This window comes from Mus caroli, unplaced genomic scaffold (assembly GCF_978045245.1).
Source record: "Mus caroli unplaced genomic scaffold, Mus_caroli_1 scaffold_5, whole genome shotgun sequence".
NCBI classification, from domain to species: domain Eukaryota; kingdom Metazoa; phylum Chordata; class Mammalia; order Rodentia; family Muridae; genus Mus; species Mus caroli.
In genome coordinates, this window is record NW_028227260.1 from 14,299,162 (window position 1) to 14,319,636 (window position 20,475).

General features: G+C 43.3%; 2 protein-coding genes across 5 annotated transcripts in view; one reads left to right on the top strand and one right to left on the bottom strand.

Moving 5' to 3' along the window:
• Positions 1 to 4,810, top strand: part of Cnksr2 (connector enhancer of kinase suppressor of Ras 2) — a 246,628-nt gene extending 241,818 nt beyond the window's left edge. For all 4 annotated transcript variants that reach the window (XM_021153092.3, XM_021153091.3, XM_021153093.3 and 1 more), the window contains one exon: positions 633 to 4,810. In XM_021153092.3, coding sequence (XP_021008751.1) covers positions 633 to 848 — 216 coding nt within the window. In that variant the 3' untranslated portion in view covers positions 849 to 4,810. The remainder of the gene's footprint in view (positions 1 to 632) is intronic.
• Klhl34 (kelch like family member 34) lies at positions 4,060 to 6,244 on the bottom strand. Its single transcript, XM_021152647.3, has one exon. It carries the CDS (start codon positions 6,008 to 6,010, stop codon positions 4,076 to 4,078), a length of 1,935 nt encoding a protein of 644 aa, XP_021008306.1. The 5' UTR covers positions 6,011 to 6,244; the 3' UTR covers positions 4,060 to 4,075.
• Between the last annotated feature and the right edge of the window lie 14,231 nt (positions 6,245 to 20,475).

The window sequence follows — 20,475 nt, forward strand, 5'->3', positions numbered from 1 at the left end:
CCTTTGTTAGATCCATAAAAGAAAAGAATGGTTTTCTCAAAGTCTCTTAGCCCTTTTTCTATTTTACCTTCAACAGAAGAAATTCTCTTCTTCTACAGTTGATAGTTGTGCTTCTGAGAGTTATACCAAAGTGATGCTTACTCATCAGGTGACTCCCAACCGCCTGTATGAAAGGAAAGGCTTTGTTCATTCTAGGGCCCATGTGCTATGGGATGGGATTCTTAATGGTCACAGGGCAAGTATTCTGTATTTGCAATAACAGGGGTCCTGTTTTCTGTCACTGGAGCATGAGGAGTTAACCATGAAGGAGAGGCAGGACAAGTTCCAGAATAACTGAAGAGATAGACGGTGGTAAATACACTTGTTGGCAATGGTAGAACATTAACACAAACAGAAAGAGATCAGCTTCTCTTTGAGTGTTTAAGGAAGGGTGGTTGAAGAAATGAGAGAGGTTGAGGAATCTTACAGGTTGGGGAAGGTTTTCTTAAAACATGAAGGTCTGCATAATCAGAGATGGCAAACGAACGACAAATCTGTTTCTTAGAGGCGTCTGAATGTATTGGCACTTGTTTTAAATTTTGATAAAATTTAATCCCTCCCCATTTTAACTATTGAATTCTTTTGCTTTTCAGGCCAGAGAAGGGGAAGTAGCCATTATTGATAAAGTCCTAGACAATCCAGACTTGACTTCTAAAGAATTCCAACAATGGAAGCAGATGTACCTCGACCTTTTCTTGGATATCTGTCAAAGCACCACCTCAAATGACCCACTAAGTATTTCTTCTGAAGTAGATGTTCTCACTTCCTCTCTAACACATACTCACTCATACATTGAGACACATGTGTAAGTGTGCTCGGCCTCGAGGTCACCTAGTACCTGACGGTACTCTGAATCAGTGGATAAGGTAGTTTTTTATCAGTGTGTTGGATACTTGACAAGCTCTACTTTAATGTTACCAAACTATATGAAACAAAGCATACATGGTCACATTGCCACTGTCTTTAAAGAGCATTTGTATGTTTTATATGCAGTCAGTGCTCAGCTTATGTTACCATGTGCAGAATCAACTATCTTTAATGACTTAAATTAACTTTTGCAGACAAATCTGAAAACAGGTGATCTTCAAGTAGAAAAACCACAAAAAGGCAGTTTTCTATCTGAGGTCATCTCTTCTCCCTTTAAGTTCATTTTATATATAATGAGACTTCAACCGTAAATCACAATTTTTTCAGGTGCAGACATCCTTGTGGGTGGGAAAGAATTTAAACCTTTTTATATTTATTAAAAATGTTCTAAGAATTTTCTTAAACATTGCACAAAGTTTAATGCTGTAGTTTTATTTTTATGAAATGTAGGTGCGTATAAAAGAGTTAAGCAAACTAGAAGAGCATGAACATAAGAAAAGTTCAGGTCTAATATCTGTCTTAACAGTCTATTAACTTGTGCCAACTGGTTAATGGAGGCACCATTCCAACTCTATGAGAACACTGCGTGGTATATCAGGGCAAAGCTTTGTAAGATGTTTTTGTAACTAAGACCAAAAGTGAAGAGAGCTGCTTTATTTTCTTGGTTTAAATCTTCCTTTATTTTTGTAGTGATGAAATGCTGATTGTGTACAGAAGAATTTAAGAATGGATTTTTTAAAACAGACTTAACTCACCCAGAAAGGCAGCTAACAGCTACACACACACACACACACACACACACACACACACACACTTTCAGCCCAAACTCGTGTTTTTTGAACTCTTAAAAGACAAGATATACACTTAAATGAGTCCATTTTCCAGACATTTTCAATTTTCCCTTGGTCTGTAACTAAACTTCTGTAATTATACATCAGGCAAGGTAGTAAAATGCATTTAGTCGTGGCAGATAGAAGTTGCAGTAGAGAAAATAATGTTGAAAAACATTAATGGGTTTCTCTACTAAGGAGCAGAGGATGGCAGTCATTCAGGGAGTTATTACATTGAGTGGCCTGAGATCAAGCACTTAGAGGTTTTTCCTAGAATCCTGAACTGTTTATAGGTGGAGTCTATGAAAAAGTCCTCTTGACATATTGCCATTTCTATGTGTCTAGTTTTGGAAAGTGACCACAGCATGAAAGTGACTTGCTGCTTTTTAGTGTGTGGCTGCATAATATACAAGTCACAATTTGCTGTTTTTTCAGGAGGGAAAGATCCTCCTTTACTATTCTATATCCTGAAATCTACTTCTGATCAGCTTTATCCTGTTGCCTGTACAGCTCAGTGAATGTATTTACATCTCTAAGAGTTCAGATATATGCCAGTGAATATTTTTGCTGTAGAGAAGAAAGTAAAAACTACACAGCGGGATCTTTTTCTTTGCTTTTGAAATCACATTAAATCACTATCGTTTTGCAGACTTTGCACAACTGTACAGGAGAGTGGCCTTTCTACAGCACATTTTCAGTAATCCTATCTTTAGTCAAATGGATGAGAAACATGCATTAATGTTTGTATGGAATTGTGGGTCCAGTGTAATATTTTTATCATTTAGAATACCCTATTTGTAAAAGCATTTATTTACTGCATGGTTATTGACAAACATTAAATTTGTGGGATTTTGTATATGTAAAAGAAAGAGAGAGAAAGAACAAACAAAACCCCTCTTGTCATAAAATGAAGTGTGCTTGTTACAGTTGTTTAGGCATATTGATGTTCACTAGACCAATGTGGTGTATCTTCACTTAAAACTATTTGTACATGATGGATGCGTCACGTATACAGTGGACAAACAGCCTGCAAACAACAGGCAGTTGGTGGGAAGGCTAGCTCTGTTACTAGTAAGCAGCTTCTACTTTGTAAAGTCAGCTGTTGTTTTACTGGTAAAAAAAAACAATTAAACTAATGAATTTATAAGACTGGTGAGTTATAAGACTAGCCTAGTATGAAAGAGACCTTTTAACAGTATATATCTGTACATTTTATTGCATTAGTTTCAAATCTAGGAGAGAGGCAGCACTGTAAACTGAAGTCAAATAAATCCAGCTCTTAATGAATCCTTGTAAAGCACCGACTTTATTCATGCAAAGGGCTTACCACATTTCTCTGTGACCTAATCATCCAGCCACCCTCACTACCACCACCCCAGTCACAAGTTCTCACTTTGCCACCTCACTGATAGCACAAGCCAGAAGTAACACCTGTTCAGAGCTTACCAAGGTCTCCTCTGAAACCTTGAAACCTCGAAACCTCAAGCTATCTTCCCACTGACCTGACCTAACCTTAAAAACTTCACCTACCCATTCCTTTTCTGGGAGCCTTTGGAGAACTAAGAGTGAAACCACCAAAACCAAGCGAATTTTCTTCTTACAAATGTAGTATATTGTGGTTAAGTGAAATATATATAAACTAATAAGCTGCCAGTGTAAAAGCAGATGAGGACAGGACAGAAAAATTAATAACCAAGAGTTGTTCCTCAAAGAAATGCTTTTTCTGGTTTTTATTTTCCCTCAGTTCCATGTCAATACGAAACTGTCAAAGCAGAACTATAACCATGGCTCTGCACCATAATTTTTTTTTCATTTTTTCATTTTTTTTTTTTACCATTTTTTTCGGTACAACTATTCCATACTGTTTAATGAAGGTGTGTGTATGTGCACACACACACACCCCTTCACAGTTTCATCAAATACTGTCTACTGGGCCTATTATTACAGCTATTGTAGCCAACAGTTTTCTGTGGTTTGTGTGTAACTAGTTGTACATTGTTTGGATGGGAGACATGAAAATATTCACAGGTACTTGAAAAACACTTTAGAGAGAGAAATAAGGTCCTATTTTATTTTCAAATTCCACCTCTAGGCCAGAATGAGTCTGTCTTTCTGAAACCTCTTCAGTTAACTCAAACTGGCTCATATCTTTGCATTTGACCATTCCTGACTGACATTTGCAGTTGAAGGGGAATAGTTATTCTTTGGCGAAGGCCTTGTTCACCTCCTTACCATTTAGAACTACTCTATCAAAGTCCTCTTAAGGGAACAAAGCAGTGCTCTTCAGGCAAGGTCAAGAACAACTTTCCCTTGGATCCTCTGAAGGCTGGACTCACCGTTCAATCCAACACTAAATCTGGCACCTCTCCAGTCTCTCCCTCCCTTGTTTCCTCCCTACCCTCGGGTAGCTGCAGCACTGCACACTGAAGGCCACTCCATGCCCAGGGCAGCACACAGCCTATATCTTCCCAACGGTCCAGGTCGAGGTCATAGCCCACTACGTTCCGGGTTGGCACCTGGCGTGAGTCCCGCCACTTGAGACCACCCAGCAGCAGCACTGTCTCTTCCACCACAGCAAGTCCATAGCAAAAGCGGTCATAGGGTAGCGACCGCAACCGAGTCCACTGGTCTGTGCAGGGGTCATAGCGTTCAATCTCAGAGAAGGGCTCATATCTCCCCAAAAAGGCAAACACTGCACCTCGCAGCACCACAAGGTAGTGCCCATAGCGAGCTGTGCCCATGGGTGCCCTCTTGCTCCACACTCTCTCTCCAGGTCTAAGGGAGTACATATCCCGGAGGCTACTTGTGCCTCCTTCACCTCTCCCAGCCTTGCCCCCGGAGATGTACACAACACCATGGTCCCCGACAGCACCTGCGTGACCATGTACTGCCCGAGGTAGCTGTCCAGCTGCCATCCAGCGGTCCCTGCGAAGGTCATACATCTCCACTGAGGCCAGTGCCTCGCCACAGATGCCCAGGCCTCCGACAGCCAGGAGACTCTCACCTACCACACCACACCAGAAGTAGGCCCTTGCTTCTCGCATGGCAGGCACCTGTGTCCAAGTGTGGAAGCGCGGGTCGTAACGGTGCACTAAGGCTGTGACTGACCTTGAGCCGGCAGCCAGGGAACTAGATGAGCTGCCAGGAAGGCTCTCCCCTCCAAGGACAAATAGGAAGTTGCCAGTGGTACATACACTGTGGCCTAGCAGTGGTGTGGGCAGCTGTGTCAAGCTATGCCAGCTGTGGTTATACACGTCGAAGGACACCACATCCTGGGTGAGCTCCCACTCCTTCTCCTCCATCTCTTCCTCCTCCTCTCCCTCCTCTCCCTCTGGCTGAGGTGCAGGGTGCCGATTCTGAACTACCTCTGGTAGGCCCATGATCTCCTCAGTAACCATCTCCCTAGCTCTGAGACCACCAACTAGCAAGATACGGGTCTGGGGACTCCGAACACTGGTCTGTTCTCCCTGCAGAAGCGGCTGGCTGGAGGGTGCTGTGTGGTAATTGAGGGCCTGGATGATGAGGCTCTTGATCCTAGTAGGTAATATAAGACCCGAGCCCGAGTATATGCGCCGCAGCACACCAGCAGGCACCAGGCCAAAGCGGATGCATCCAAGCAGTGTTGAACTATGTGCCAGGCGCTGGGCCTTGGGTTCCTGCTGCAGCCAGGCTAGTGCCAGGCCCAGCAGCCGCGTCTCAGGCACCCGTGCCACGTCAGGGGCGCCCAGCACAGCTTTCATTGATATAGGATTGAGTTCCAACAGCCCCGAGGGGCCAGTGCCCATCAGTAACAGGGCCCCCAGGTGGCGTACAATACAGCACTCCGCTGCACCTAGGGTGCGGGCCAGGCCAAATCGAGCTGCCACATTGGCAGTGAAGCAGCAATTCTCTGGGGCAAGCTGGCGTTCCAAGTAGTGGGCACACAGTCCCAAGGCCTCGGTGACTTGCAGGTAGCTGGCAGCCTCCAGGGTGTCCTCCACAGTGTCCATGGAGAGGGGCAGCCAGGCAGTGTAGATGAAGTCCAGCAGGCGCTGTAGGCCGGCCGCTGAAGGCACACGCAGGTGAATTATGCGAGCCCGCGATTCCTGAGTGTGACTCTTGAACAGGGCCCTGAAGTAGTCGCTGGAGCACGCCAGAAGTGACCTGTGCGCTGGGAACTCACTGCCCTCTGCCTCCAGTGTCACGTCGCACAAGAAGCCCTCAGCGCGTAGGGCCTGGTAGCCAGTGAGAAGAGAGCTGCCGTGGGTTTTGCAGTAAGACAGGAAGTAACTCATGATGCCCAAGGCGGGAAGCTGGGATGGAGCCAGCCCAGCGGGGCTGGAGGCATCCCATAACACAGAACCCCCACCTCCGCTGTCCAGCTGCTGAGCCCCTAGCAAAGGCTGATTTTTGCCTGCTCAGCTTAAAACCTAGGGTTCCTTCATCCAGATTTGGCTGTTGCTCCGTGCCCCTCTCAGACAAAGTAAGATGTAGAGACAATTTCCAGAAGCCTCTAGTGGCAGAGGGTGTGGATTTCGGAGTCTTCTCGGTATTGCTAGACTTGTTTTCAGCTGGTGAGCATGACAGTGCGTTGCCCAAAGCCGCCTCCCCTACACAATTTGGGGAACCCACACTTGCACACCAGGGGCGGCGGTGGCCGCGCACCATCACCTGGAGAGGTCGAGGGTACTGAATCTCCAAAAGGCCAGATGCGTGGATGTGGCCCTATTGTGGGTGCCCCAGGACAGCAGGATGGTGGCTCTGAACTCCCGATCGTGGCTGCTCCGTAGACACTCGCGCAGTCCGAGGACAACTGGCTAGGGGGCTGGGGGGTGAGCTTGTTCTGAGAGAACGATCAAATCAAAGCCTGTGGCACTGGGGGGAGAGCAGGTCAGCTTAGAGGATTGGGAGCGTGATTGGGCGCTGCACATAACAAGCCGGTAGCTCACAGCGACAGGAATAGTGCTCGCCTTGGCCGGCTGGCTCTAGGCGACCCGCCCCGCCCTGCGTCCCAGCTGCTGGCTGCGAAGCGCCCAAAGGGCTCAGCAGGAAGCTTCCTGAGCCAGGGCACTGACTTCTGTGACCTGACTGGCCTCCAGGAACCTCAGGGAGGGGGCGTCCCTTGGAATGCTGAGCTGAGGGAGGGGTGGCAAAAGCTAAGGAAGGGCCCAATTCCCTTGGGACTCTAGTCCTGGTAATGTGTTGACAGGGATACCTGGCTAGGCTGGAGGCCCTCTTGGTGCCCCTGTGCACGGGAAAAGGAGCCTCGGGCTCATCTTCTGGCTTTGAAGAAGTTCTAATTAGTCGGGAGCAAGCTGGGATTAAGAGGCAAGTTTGCACACTGACACCTAAGAGGAGGCCTCTGCTCAGAGAAATCTCTAGGAAGAGCTAAACCAGAGAGAACCCCAAGCTCTGGGCCAAGTTCTTGTGCCCTGTGTGCAATTCAGGGGTACTTGCCCTTCCTAAGGCAGGCAGAGTCTCCCAAGCTGCCTGGTTTTACATTCCAACCCCTGCCCTCTGACCCCAGAGGAGCTAGCTCTCTTGGGTACTCTTGCGCTTATGAAAACCATCTCTTTGCAATGCAGAGAAAGAAGTTATAACTAACTCGAGTTTTCTTTCTTTGAATGACAACTCCTCAAAAAAAATGTAATTTCTTCTAGTTTCCTCTCTGCTTACCCATGCTCTGATCTAATGACTGGCTGTCACATTCTCAATGCCAAGACAAAGTTGCAAGGCTCAGGACAGTTGTGGTTTCTGGGGCCCCTCCCTACAAAGTGATTTTTATAAGAAACACCAAACAGAAATGGTGACTAAGAGCACCCTATTGGTTGCCCGAATCCTGCTCTCGCATTAGGAGTTCATTAAGCCCTCTTTCTTGCCAAATTACAGGCTTCAGTTTTGTTTTGCTTCCAGCTAATGTTTGTCTTCCTGGATTTTGAAAGTGGCCCCTCCAGCAGTCCTGATCTAGATGAGTCTTTCAGACCAAGTTTTGTTTCACAGAAGCAAAAAAAAAAAAAAAAAGTCCTAGGAAAGATAAAAAAGGCTGTCATTTCCTACTTGGCCATCCATCACCTCTTACAAGGTCTCCGATTACATATGATTCTTTAATTTCATAAAATATTAGTAAAAAAATTCTACTGAGCATTTGCTCCTCTTGCAGTGGTCTTGGGTCCAGTTCCCAGAACCCACCTGGTGGCTCACATCCATCTCTAACTCTACTTCCAAGGAATCCAACACCCTCTTCTCTGGCCTCTGTGCAGGCACACAAGTGGTGCACAGACACACACAAGCAAACCACTCATACACCTAAAATAAAAATAAATATTTTAAAATGTGATACTGCTGCCAAAGACAGAATTAAGCTATAACTTAAATTGCCAAACTATGGAGTGTAGGTAGGACTGGGGTTGTACTCTTTAAAAAAAAAAAATGTTCCAACAGAAAATCCTAATGTTAGAGGTACAAATGGATTCAGGGAGAGTATTGTCCCTATGGAGATGGAGGATGGCATTAAAATGTGTGGTTCAAAAGTGAAATATAAACTTGGTGCAGCGGCACATTGCCTTTTCTTTTAGCACTCAGGAGGCAGAGGCTAGTGGATCTCTGAGTCTGAGGCCAGCCTGGTCTTCATACCGACTTCTAGGCCAGCCAACCCTGCACAGTGAGATCCTATCCAAAAAAAAAAAAAAAGGTGAAATATGACTATGGTTTATTTCACACAATTCTCCATTTTAAATGTAAATGCCCTTCACTCAACCTAGTCAAATTTTGCTAGAAGGAATTTGCGGGAGTGTTAAACCAAACCTTGATCCTTTCCTCCAAAATCAGGTTTCTTTTTACACAAATGTTGCAAATGAGCTCCAAAGAAAGAATGGTTTGTCTGGATGGCTTGAATATTGATGTATAGTTTGGCTAAGAACCCAGGGTTGCCTTCCTACTCTATTATGTGACCTCATGTATGATAACAATCAAATCCTGCAACATGCTTTACTCAGCCTCTTACTAACCTTAAAAGACTTCAGTGGTTTTTGAAGAGCACATTATTCCCACCTGTATTGAACCCCACCCATCAGAACTGCCCATGACAGTGCATTGATGTTCAAAATGTCACATTACAAAATTAAAGATGCTGTGGAAACTCTTAAAACTCTCAACATCAAAATTCCAGTTTTGCATAAAAAATAATGTGTTTAATTGCTGGCCCAACCTAACACGTTTTGCCAGAGAAGATGTGACGGCGTGTGTTAACTGAAGACATTTTTACATTATGTGTGCTTGTAAGATCTTGTTTAGAAAAATGTAACTGTCAACACAAGAAAATCATTGTCATTTAAGTAGCAGTTGTGTAGTGTTGGTATTTTTATTTCTGTGCAATATTAAGTAATATTAAATAAAAATTTAGTCTCTCTGTGTTTAAATTGTGATAGATGTGTGTCTTAAATTGTTATCTTGGTCTGTTACTTAAAGGGGATACTGTATAAACAAAAAGAACTCATTGTTTACAGTTCTGGAAACTAGGAAGTCAACATTCAAGGCACCAGTGCATTTAGTGTCTAGTGATGACTCTCTACTGTGTAGAGATGGTACCTTCTTGCTGTATCTTACATGGCAGAAAGACAGACAGCATTAATCCCATTATCAGGGCAGAGTCCTGTAGCCTACTCACTTCCCAGAGACCACCCTTCTCAAAGGTATTATGCTGGAACACTAAGCTTCTACATCTGAGTTTTGGGAAGACACATATATTCTGACCAGAACAATAGGATTTCGCAAAAGCTTGCCTTGTAATCCAACCTGAACACACAGTGCTGTGTAGTTCTGATGGGAAGTTGAAAAAGAAACCATGAGTTGTCCTCTCCGCACTAGACTATCAACTCCTCAGAGTGGGGACTGCTTCTTGGACTTGTCTTGGTCTTTTCCACAGTGTTGTGTTGAACAAATGTGGTGGGGGAGGGGAGGAGAAAGTCTTGAAAGTTTTGCTCTCTACCCCCTTGCACAGCTGCGGTCCAAGACACTTCCCAGTAAGGCCATAAGAATCAAACAAGTGACCACAGATGGTGTTGGCTACGGAGTCTGAGTGGATGTGACCCTTCTGAGAGGGCATTATTACTTTGTACACCACCTAGTACTGCTCTCTTGCCTCGACCCTTTAATCAGAACAAACCTACATGGCTATCACATGCACTACTGCCCACCTTACTGAGACAGAGTGCCCCAAGGATTTAGTGTGGCCAAGTTTCTACTGAAAGCCTAGCTCCATTCCTCAGCATGCCCACGGAAATTCTGCTATTTTCTCTGAACCTTCCACTACTAGGCAGGTCTGTTAACTGTTGTTACCAATTCCCTCCATCCATCTTCATCTCTGTAAGAAAACATAGAATTCAAGTTCTTCAAGCACCCTTCTCAAGCACACTTCAAGCTGCAGTGCTACTCACCCCAAGCACTCCACTTGCCCTGAGCTAACCTGTCAGAAAACAAAAAACAAAACCAACAAAAACCCGGGGGGCTAGCCCTGCTGATGTGTTCCTGAAGTCATAGGGCTGGGATGTCAAGCCAGGAGGAGCCCTAGAGCTGACTAAGCAGCTAGACTTTCTAAGTTGGTGAGCTCCGAGTTCAGTGAAAAACCCTATCTCTAAAAATAATGTGAAGGCAATTAAGGAAACAACTTGGCATTAACCTCTGGCCTCCACACGTATGTACGCATACCTACAAAAACATGCATACACCACACACACACACACACACCAAAATGTTATAAAATTTACTGTAATCTTTCAAGAAGCAAATTTAAGATGAAATTAAGATACTTTTATAATTAATATAGAAAATACCATCCAATTCATCCATGTGAAGGTTACTAAAAGGTTCTCTTCTCATTTACTATCACTGGCCCTTTTCAATAACACATGCTTCCTTGCAACACATGGTTTTTGGCAACTTCTATGGAAAGCCTATTATTAGAAATTGACACACTAAGTTTATTGTGGAAAAACACAATAACAACAGTAACACACATGCAATTAAAATAAAAACTCCCATATGGTTTTCACCTTTTTCCTAAAACGACTTTTGTGTCTATGAAATGCATTTTCTTTGTGATATGCAATTCCAGAAAAAAAGGTGTTACTGTAAACCAAGTATCTTCTTCATCTTTTAAACCTTATGAAAACTCGCAGTACCAGGGCTGGAGATGACTCAGAGGTTAAGAGCACTGGCTGCCCTTTTAGAATACCAGAATTCAATTCCCAGCACCCACATGACACCTAACAGGCATCTATATCTCCACTTCCAGAGGCTCCGATTCCCTCTTCTGACTCCTTTGGGCACTGCACGCACTTGGTACTTGCCTGGACATGTATCTGTGTATGTACAGGCAAACCCTAGTACATAAAATTAAAATAAACATCTTTTTAAAAGAAAAAATAAAGAAAGCTATCTCCCAGATTAAAAAGAAGAAAATGTAATAAAGGAGTCGTTTTCCTGCACTATCACATGAGAAAAAGTTAAAAACCAGATATTTTAGGGCCCGAGAGATGGCTCAGGAGTAAGTACATTTAATAACTGATCTTCCGAAAGATCTGGGTTTGATTCACAACACCAACATAATGACTCAAAACCATCTGTAACTCCAGTTCCAGGGGATCGGAAACCCTTTTGACCTTGGACACTGTACACATGTAATGCATATGTGAAGGCAAAACACCCATACACATAAAATAAAAATAAATTGAGTCTATTGAAAAAACAAGCAGTCCTTCTCAGCCCATTAGAAACTCTAGGTCTGGGGCCTGTGTTCTGTCTAACAAGTCGTCCCACAATTTCTACTATATTCTGAGTTTACTATTCTGAATAATAAGTTTTTCTGGGTTTGATTTCAATGTTTTCCCCAGAGAGGGCTGTCTTCATCCATTTTTATCTGGCCAACAACACGATATCATACTTCACCATCGGGATTAATATGCAATAACCGATACCTATGGAGACAACCCAATCACAGCAAAGAGGAAGCCCATTTATTTTTAATTATGAATACATTGTTGCTCATTTATTTTTTTATTGGCTATTTTATTTATTTACATTTCAATGTTATACCCCTTCCTGGTTTTCCCTCCAAAAACCCCTATCCAACCGTCCCTTCCCCCCCCCCCCCGCTTCTATGAGGGTGCTCCCCCACCCACTCCCATATCACCACCCTAACTTTTCCCTATGCTGGGGCATCAAGCCTTCAAAGGATCAAAGGACTCCTTCCCTCCCATTGATGCCAGATAAGGCCATCCTCTGGTGCATATGCAGCTGGAGCCATGAGTCCTACCATGTGTGCTCTTTGGTTGGTGGTTTAGTCCTTGGGAGCTCTGGGGGTACTGGCTAGTTCATATTGTTGTTCCTCCTTTGGGACTGCAAACCCCTTCAGCTCCTTGGGTCCTTTCTCTAGCTCCTTCATTGGGGACCCTGTGCTGAGTTCAATGGATGATTGTGAGCATCCACTTCTGTATTTGTCAGGCTCTGATAGAGACTCTCAGGAGACAGCTATATCAGGCTCCTGTCAGCAAGCACTTCTTGGCATCAGCAATAGTGACTGGGTTTGGTGGCTCCATATGGAATGAAGCTCATTTATTGTGAAGACCAGAGGTTCTCCAACCCAAAGAAGAAAGATTAGTGACTTCTGCTTCTTGTCATACAGATTTAAAATAGGAGCTCTTATTTTTTCCTTTCTCATCTTCACTGGATGACAGTGTTGATAATGCCTTACAGACACAGCAGATTATGACCCATTAACCCACATGTAAAATAAAGCAAAAAGCACTTGATTGAATTCTCAACTCTGAAGTTGGCAGTAGTCCCCATTTCCCATCTAGATGCCCTATTTTCAAAGGCTCTTGAATGAATCATTAAATATCCAAAGAAACTAACCAAAGGATATAGAGTCTGGAAGAATTTTTTCTCATATATGGAGTAGGTAAAGAAGCTAGAGGGTTCAAACCGAGAGAGAAAACCCCTAGGAGTAAATAACCATGATTTTCAACTTTCTCAAGAGCAAGAGGAAAGCGGAGATAATCTCCTGGCCAGAGTGCAGAATTAGCAATCGGATTTTACATTGCCATCACATACTTATAGAACCTAATGACAACTTAGAATATTGGCGCAAAACAGATATAGAAAATGCTGAGCCATAAGGTAGATTATATGAAGCTTGAAGAACGTACAGAACTTGTCCAAGGGAACACAGTTTAGTTTCATAAATCTAGTTGGAACCCCTTATGTGACTCTTCCATCTCTTTATCACTTCAGGGTTTCATATCATCCCAGAGATTTCCTTGTATCCCCTTATGAGCAGAAGGCCCTGGCTACATGAACCCTCCCCTTGTTTGTGCCTCTCCTAGGAGCCACCCTCAACTATTGATAGGCTGGACGGTGGTCAGTATGGAGAAAGTTCCCTGTGCAAATTATTCATACCATTTCCTGAACTCACCTGCTGGACTCAGCCATAAATACTTTCTTTGGGAGCATGCTTGATGTCACATAATTTTGATTTCTGCCTCCCCTCACTTGCTCATACCTCCCTTTTCTGGGACTATGTCCTACTAAATTACTTTCTGAGAACTATGGTAGAATACACACTATGGTAGAATACACATCATTATAAAACCCTACCCAAGATGCATTGACACTTTGAAGAAGGGGGAGGCAAACATCTGTTATCCCCTGGCCAGACGAGTGCCTTAGGTACCTTCTGTGCAGGCATATGGAGCCAATGGCACACCTGCACCTGAGAGTCAAGACAGCCTAAAAGGCATCTCTCTCTCTCTCTCTCTCCAACCTATCAGTCTTTCAGTGCTATTCTAGAAGACAAAATGCACATGACAGATGCACATGACACTATTTTTCTCTTAAGACTTGTCTACAGGTACAATATGCATGGTTTACTTAAAGTCTTTCTTCTACTCGATTGATTTATGCTATGTCAATGAAAGAAACAGCTCTTGCCTAAAAGAAATCGAAGAGATGGTTTAATCTGAGGGGAATTAGAAGAAATGGTTGAATCTGAGACTAAATCTGCATGACCACAGCCCAGGCACAAAAATTTAGGTTTCCCCAAGTTCCAATTAACAAAAAAAAAAAAAAAAAAAAAATGATAGAGGACTGAACACTTTGGTGGGCACATCAGGTAGGTAGGTAGGTGGGTGGGTTTCAGCAAAAAGGAAAATTCTGCTCTAGGAATTCTGAGGAAGAGTTGTTGGGGAACAGCAAAAAAATGACTTGAAATTAATTGTGGGTACAAGCTCTGTGTTCTGCTGTCAATAGCTCTCCCAGAGATCTCCAGACAGCTAAGCTCTTGCTAGGAAAAAATTCTAAAACTCTCTGGATAACAAATGGGTTTTTCAACTGAAGTCAGAAAACCTGCTAGAAAAAATACTTAGTTTTTCTGAAAGTCAGAAAAGCTGCTAGAAAAGAAAAAAGTCGGAAATGCTGATAGAAAAATTCTAAAAGAGCTGTGTTCCCTCTCCACAGTTCTTTCTGAGTGGCTCTCTCTTACAGACCAAAGACCAGTCTTTTATTTGCATATCAATGCAAATAAATTTACTCCAGGTTCCCTTTTGATTATCCTAGGAATCAGCATTTTATGACCTTAGCCCATTGATTCTTAAAAGAAGACAACAAGTACATTTATTTTCAATGTGACAAATGAATTGAGAGAGTTGCCTGACGTTGTAAGCACAGACAGTATGCTAACTGTGGGATCTCACTCTGAAATCAGCACTCCTACCAAGCCTGAGCCGAAACTTGCTCTGTCTCAGGAGGATCTTGAACTCAGGAATCTGCCTGCCTTTATAAGCACAAACAATAAACTTAGCTGGGTGGAATCTTGCCCTAAATTTCTTTATCTCCTTTTATATCTTTCTGACATGCTGGCTCATAGTGCAGCTACCTCTGTTCTATTATTATTATTATTATTATTATTATTATTATTATTATATGTAAGTACACTGTAGCTGTCTTCAGACACCCCAGAAGAGGGCATCAGATCTCATTACGGATGGTTGTGAGCCACCATGTGGTTGCTGAGATTTAAACTCAGGACCTTCAGAAGAGCAGTCAGTGCTCTTAACCACTGAGCCATCTCTCCAACCCCCACATCTGTTGTTTAAGGTTCATGAAGCCCCTCACATAATTCATACTGCATCCTTATATTTGCATAGTTGAGAAATTATACATTCTTGAATTTATGTTTTCAGAGTTCTTTTCCACAGACTTAAGGGCTATCTTGAAGGTTACAATATTTACCATTTTGCTGATACATAGATATGCCCTTGAATCCCAGATTCCTGCTGCTTCTAAGTATCCTGGAGTCATTAACCTTATCAGGGAGAACATCCCTGATAACTGTGGTGGGGAGAAGATTTCCCAAAGGAGGAACATAAAGTAAATTGTGTACATTATACAGAGAACCCCCACACCCTCAGCAACGATCCACACTCATGGAGGCCCATGCCCTGCTAGCTCTGCTCCAGAGGCAGAAACTATGTCACATCATTCCTTCTGCAGCAGCCATGCAGGACTCACCCTCTAGACTTTGCACACTATCTGAAAGCATTTTTGTCCCTTTGGTTAGTGGAAACAAGGGTTCTGTTCATATATTCCAAAGGATTTACCAAACAACATTACAGAGGAGGACAATAAATGGCTGTTAAGGGAATTAAAGGTACCCCAAGATAATTTGACTATAACATTCTGACTTCTCTACAACATTGAAGTTCTAATCAGTCAATTAGCTTTCATAGTCACAGCCTCTTTCCCAGAATTCTGGTCCATAGTTGTTATCATTTTTCATCCATCTCTGGCTAGGAGCTTTCTGCTTTTTCTGCACAAGCCCAGCCTCTCACCATACTTCACATGGCTTGAAGCTGGCTCAGATTCTTTCTTCTAGTTACGACTAGAATCTGATAGTTCCCACTGCATTCTTGGAATGGTCTCATGAATGTTTCTTCACTCTACAAAAGCCTGTCCCTCAAGCTTTATCTTCACGTATGTTCAAGTACACCACTGAGTTTCACGCTAGGCTCGGTTTCCCAGGGGTCACTTTGAGACTTTAAGAACATTCTGAATCAGACTAATATGTATCAGGGGCAGTTCTGTTAGAGATATGCTTGAGACAGCAAGCAATGGTCATGGAAACACCAGAATCTGAAGAACTAGCTTAGATGGAGCTTTTGGGGCCCTATTCTCCCCAACTTGATCAGAAAACTAGGCCTAGTGGGAATTGGGTGACTGCCTTTTTAACAGGGTTTCCAGGTGGTTTCACTCACACCAAGGCAGTACTGCTGTCAGCAAGTCAGCTAACTACCAAGAGCAGCACCTGAGAACTTTTTAGAGAGGCAGATCTGCAGTTGCACCTAGAGCTCCTAAAACTCTGGTGGTGGCATTCGCCTAGGCTGGATTATCAAGCCTCCACAGGACCAAGGGCCTCCCCTCCCAATGATGCCAGATAAGACAATCCTCTGCTACATATGCATCTGGAGCCACGGGTTCCTCCATGTGTACTCTTTGGATGGTGGTTTAGTCCTTAGGAACTCTGGAGGAGGGGGCGGTCCAGTTAGTCGATATTGTTGTTCTTCCTATGGGGTTGCAATACACTTCTGTTCCCTTAGTCATTCCCCGAACTCTTCCACTGGGGTCCCTGTGCTCAGTCAAATGGTTGGCTGCAAGCATCCACATCTGCATTAGTCAGGCTCTGGCAGGGCCTCTCAGGGGACAGCTATTCCAGGCTCCTGTCAGATTTTTGATGGGTACATCTTCAGAAAGATGTACCAAACAACAACAACAAAAATCATTTTGACTTCAACATCAGTTTCTCAAGAATTTTTCAATATGGTAACATAGTCTAACCATATCATAATATAAGGAAGTCACCCAAGTAAGTATTCTGTGGACAATCAGACAAATATATCATCTCAGTTTGGGTTTCATTGTTGTGAAGAGACACCATGACCAAGACAACTCTTATAAAGAGAACATTTAATTGGGACTGGCTTACATTTTCAGAGGTTTTGTTCGTTATCATCATAATGGGAAGCATAGCAGCAAACATGCACACACAGTGCTGGAGAAGGAGCTAAGAGTTCTACTTCTTGGTCTTCAGGCAACCAGAAAGAGACTCACACTGGGCAGAGCTTGAGCACTAGGAACCCTCAAAGTCCACCTATGCAGTGACACACTTCCAACAAGGCCACACCTATTCCAACAAGGTCACACCTTCTAATAGTGCCACTCCTTGGGTCAAGCACATTCAAACCACTACATATACTCAGGAATAATCATAAAGTCTAAATGTCTCCTTTAATACCTGGAAGTCTAGAGCAAGTGCAAGACTTCAAATGCTTTCAAAACTTTTTTGTTCATAAGACTGTATATTATTATATGTTGATCATATCCCCTTGTATCCTACCTTCCGTATTCTCAGTCCCTCCCACTTCCAATTGGTCCCTTTTGTTCTAGACAACTTCACTTTGATTTTCATGTCTTATTTACATCCATGGTTTTTGTGTATCTTTATAAAATCTAGGAACCATAAATAAAAGAAAACAATTGCTTTCCCCTACCATTCTTCTAAGGATACACTATACCCTTTCCTGAGCTGTCTCTTTGTATATATGACCAATGTGTCAGCAGTGCCAATGAGGGGGTTATTTTCAGAACCCCTTTCTAATAATGCAGGTTAGTGACTAACAGGGAAAATTTCTAAACATGGTTTTCCCCAACAAGGGTAAGATAATCAGGTAGTTTGCTCACAACCACTAATTAGCTTCTATTATTATTATTATTATTATTATTATTATTATTATTATTATTATTTTCTCTCATATGTTAAGATCCTGACCACAGGTTTTTCTCCTTCCCCTCCCTCCCAGTCTCTCCCTAACCGCCATTCACCAAGATCCATCCCCCTACACTGCCCCACAGAAAAGAGCAGACATCCCAGGGACATTAACCAAACACAGCATAACAAGATACAATAAAACCAGGCATGTATCATCATATCAAGGCTGGAAAAGGCAACCCAGAAAAGGATCCCACAAGTAGGCAAAAAAAAAAAAAAAAAAAAGCCAGGGCTAGTCCCCATTCCCATTATTAGGAATCACACAAGAACACCAAACTACTCAACCATAGCATATATGCAGAGGACCTAGGTCAGACTCCCTGATCCTAGTCAGTTGATTCTGTGAGCATGTTCTCATGGTGTCCCTGAACCTTCTGCTTCCTTTCATTCTTCCTCCCCTCCTCTGCAGGACTTCCTGAGCTATGCCTAAAGATTGACTGTGGTACTCTCCATCTGCCTCCATCAGTTGCTGGATGAAGTTTCTCTGGTCTCTTTGTTGATTCTTCTAGGTTCCAGTCCTAGAACACTCTGCAGGCAGGACAAACTATAGGTTGAAGGTTTTTGGTTGGGTTGGTATTCCCAACCCCTACATATTCATAGCAGCTTTGTTCATAATAGCCAGAAATTAGAAACAACTGATATATTCCTCAACAGAAGAATGGATAATGAAAATGTACATTTACACAATGGAGTATTACTCATCTGTTAAAAAAATAACATCATGAAATTTGCAGGCAAATGGATGGAACTAGAAAAAAATCATCCTGAGTAAGGTAAGCCAGACCCAGAAAGATGAACATGGTATGTACTCACTCATTAATGCACATTAGCTGTAAAGTAAAACACAATCATACTATAGCTCATTAACTTCTTTTATTAATTATTTTATTTATTTACATTCCAAATGCTGCCCCCTACTTGGTCCCCCTCCTGAGAGAGTGCTCCCCCACCCACCCACTCCCACCTCACCCCACTAGCATTCCTCTTCCCTGGGTTATCAAGTTTCTATAGGATTAAGAGCATCCTTTCCCACTGAGGCCAGACAAGACAGTCCTCTGCTACATCTGTAGCAAGGGCCATGGACCAGCCTATGTATGCTCTTTGGTCGGTGACTTAGTCCCTGGGAGCTCCCAAGGGTCCAGGTTAATTGATACTGTTGTTCTTAGGATTGCAATACCCTTCAGCTTCTTCAGTCCTTTCCCTAACACTTGTATAGGGGTCCCTAACCTCAGTCCAATGGTTGACTGTATTGGTGTAAGTATCTCCATCTGTCTCAGTTAGCTGCTGCTAGAGCATCCCAGAGAACAGCCATGCTAGGTTCCTGCCTGAAAGCACAACAGGGCATAAGTAATACTATCAGAGTTTGGTGCCTGTACATGAGATGGATCCCAAGTTTGGCTGGTCTCTGGATGGTCTTTCCTTCAGTCTCTGCTCCATTTTTGTCCCTGTATTTCCTTTAGACAGGAACAATTCTGGGTCAAGAATTTTGAAGATGGGTGGGTGGTCTCATGCCACAAATGGGAGTTATATCTATCTACTGGAGGTGGTCTCTTTAGGGTCCACCTCCCCACTGTTGGACACTTTGTCTAAGGTCATCCCATTGAGTCACAGGAGCCTCTCACACCCCAGGTATCTGGGACTTTCTAGAGGTCCCACCTGCCCACCCCCGACTGCTGCATATTTCTACTCATTCTCCTGGCCCTCTGGGCTTCTCTCCTGTCTCTCCCTCATACCTGATCCTGTCCCCCTTTTTCCCTCCTCCTTCGTCTCCCACCCAGGTCCCTCCCTCCCCCTGCCTCACCTAGATTATATTGTTCTCCCTTGTAAGTGGGATTAAAGCATCCACACTTGGACTTTCCTTCTTGTTAAACTTCATATGGTCTGTGAGTTGTATTGTGGGTATTCTGAACTTTTTGGGTAATATCAACTTATCAGTGAGTACATACCATGTATGTCCTTTTGGGTCTGAGTTACCTCACTCAGGATGATATTTTTTAGTTCGATCCATTTGCCTGCAAAACTCATGATGTCCTCATTCTTAATAGCTGAGTAGTATTTCATTGTGTAAATGAACCATATTTTCTATATCCATTTTTCTGTTGGGGGACATCTGGGTTCTTTCCAGCTTTTGGCTATTATATAAATAAGGCTGCTATGAACATAGTGGAGCATGTGTCCTTTTGATACTGTGGAGCATCTTTTGGGTATATGCCCAGGAGTGATATAGCTGGGTCTTCAAGTAGAACTATTTCCAATTTTCTGAGGAACCATCACATTGATTTCCAGAGTGGTTGTACCAGTTTACAATCCCACTAGCAATGGAGGAGTGTTCTTCTTTCTCCACATCCTCCCCAGTGTGGGCTGTTGCTTGTCAAAATCTGGTATTTGGTGTTTTCTTTCTTTAGAAAGTGTTTAAAAGAGTTACACTGTTGTGGTGGTTTGAATAAGAATGCCCCCCCCCCCAATAATCATACATTTGTATATTTAGTCAGCAGGGAATGCTGACTATATTTGAAAGGATTAGGGAGTCTGGCCCTTTTGGAGGAAGTGTGTCAAGGTGTGTGGGTGGGTGGGGGGGAACTTTAAGGTCTCAGATGCTGAAGCCAGTCCTCTGCCTGCTGCCTGCAGATTCAGATGTAGAACTCTCAGCTCCTTTTCACACTTTGTCTGTCTGTGTGCCACCATGCTGCCATGATGATAACGGACTAAACCTGTGAAATTGTAAGCCAGCCCAATAATAAATGTTTTTCGCTATAAGGGTTACTGTGATCACAGTGTCTCTTCACAGCAATAGAACAGTGACTAAAACACATGTATCATCGTGAGCAAACAATGGTCATGATACCATAACAGTTTGAATTACTGTTCTTCAAGTAACAGTTA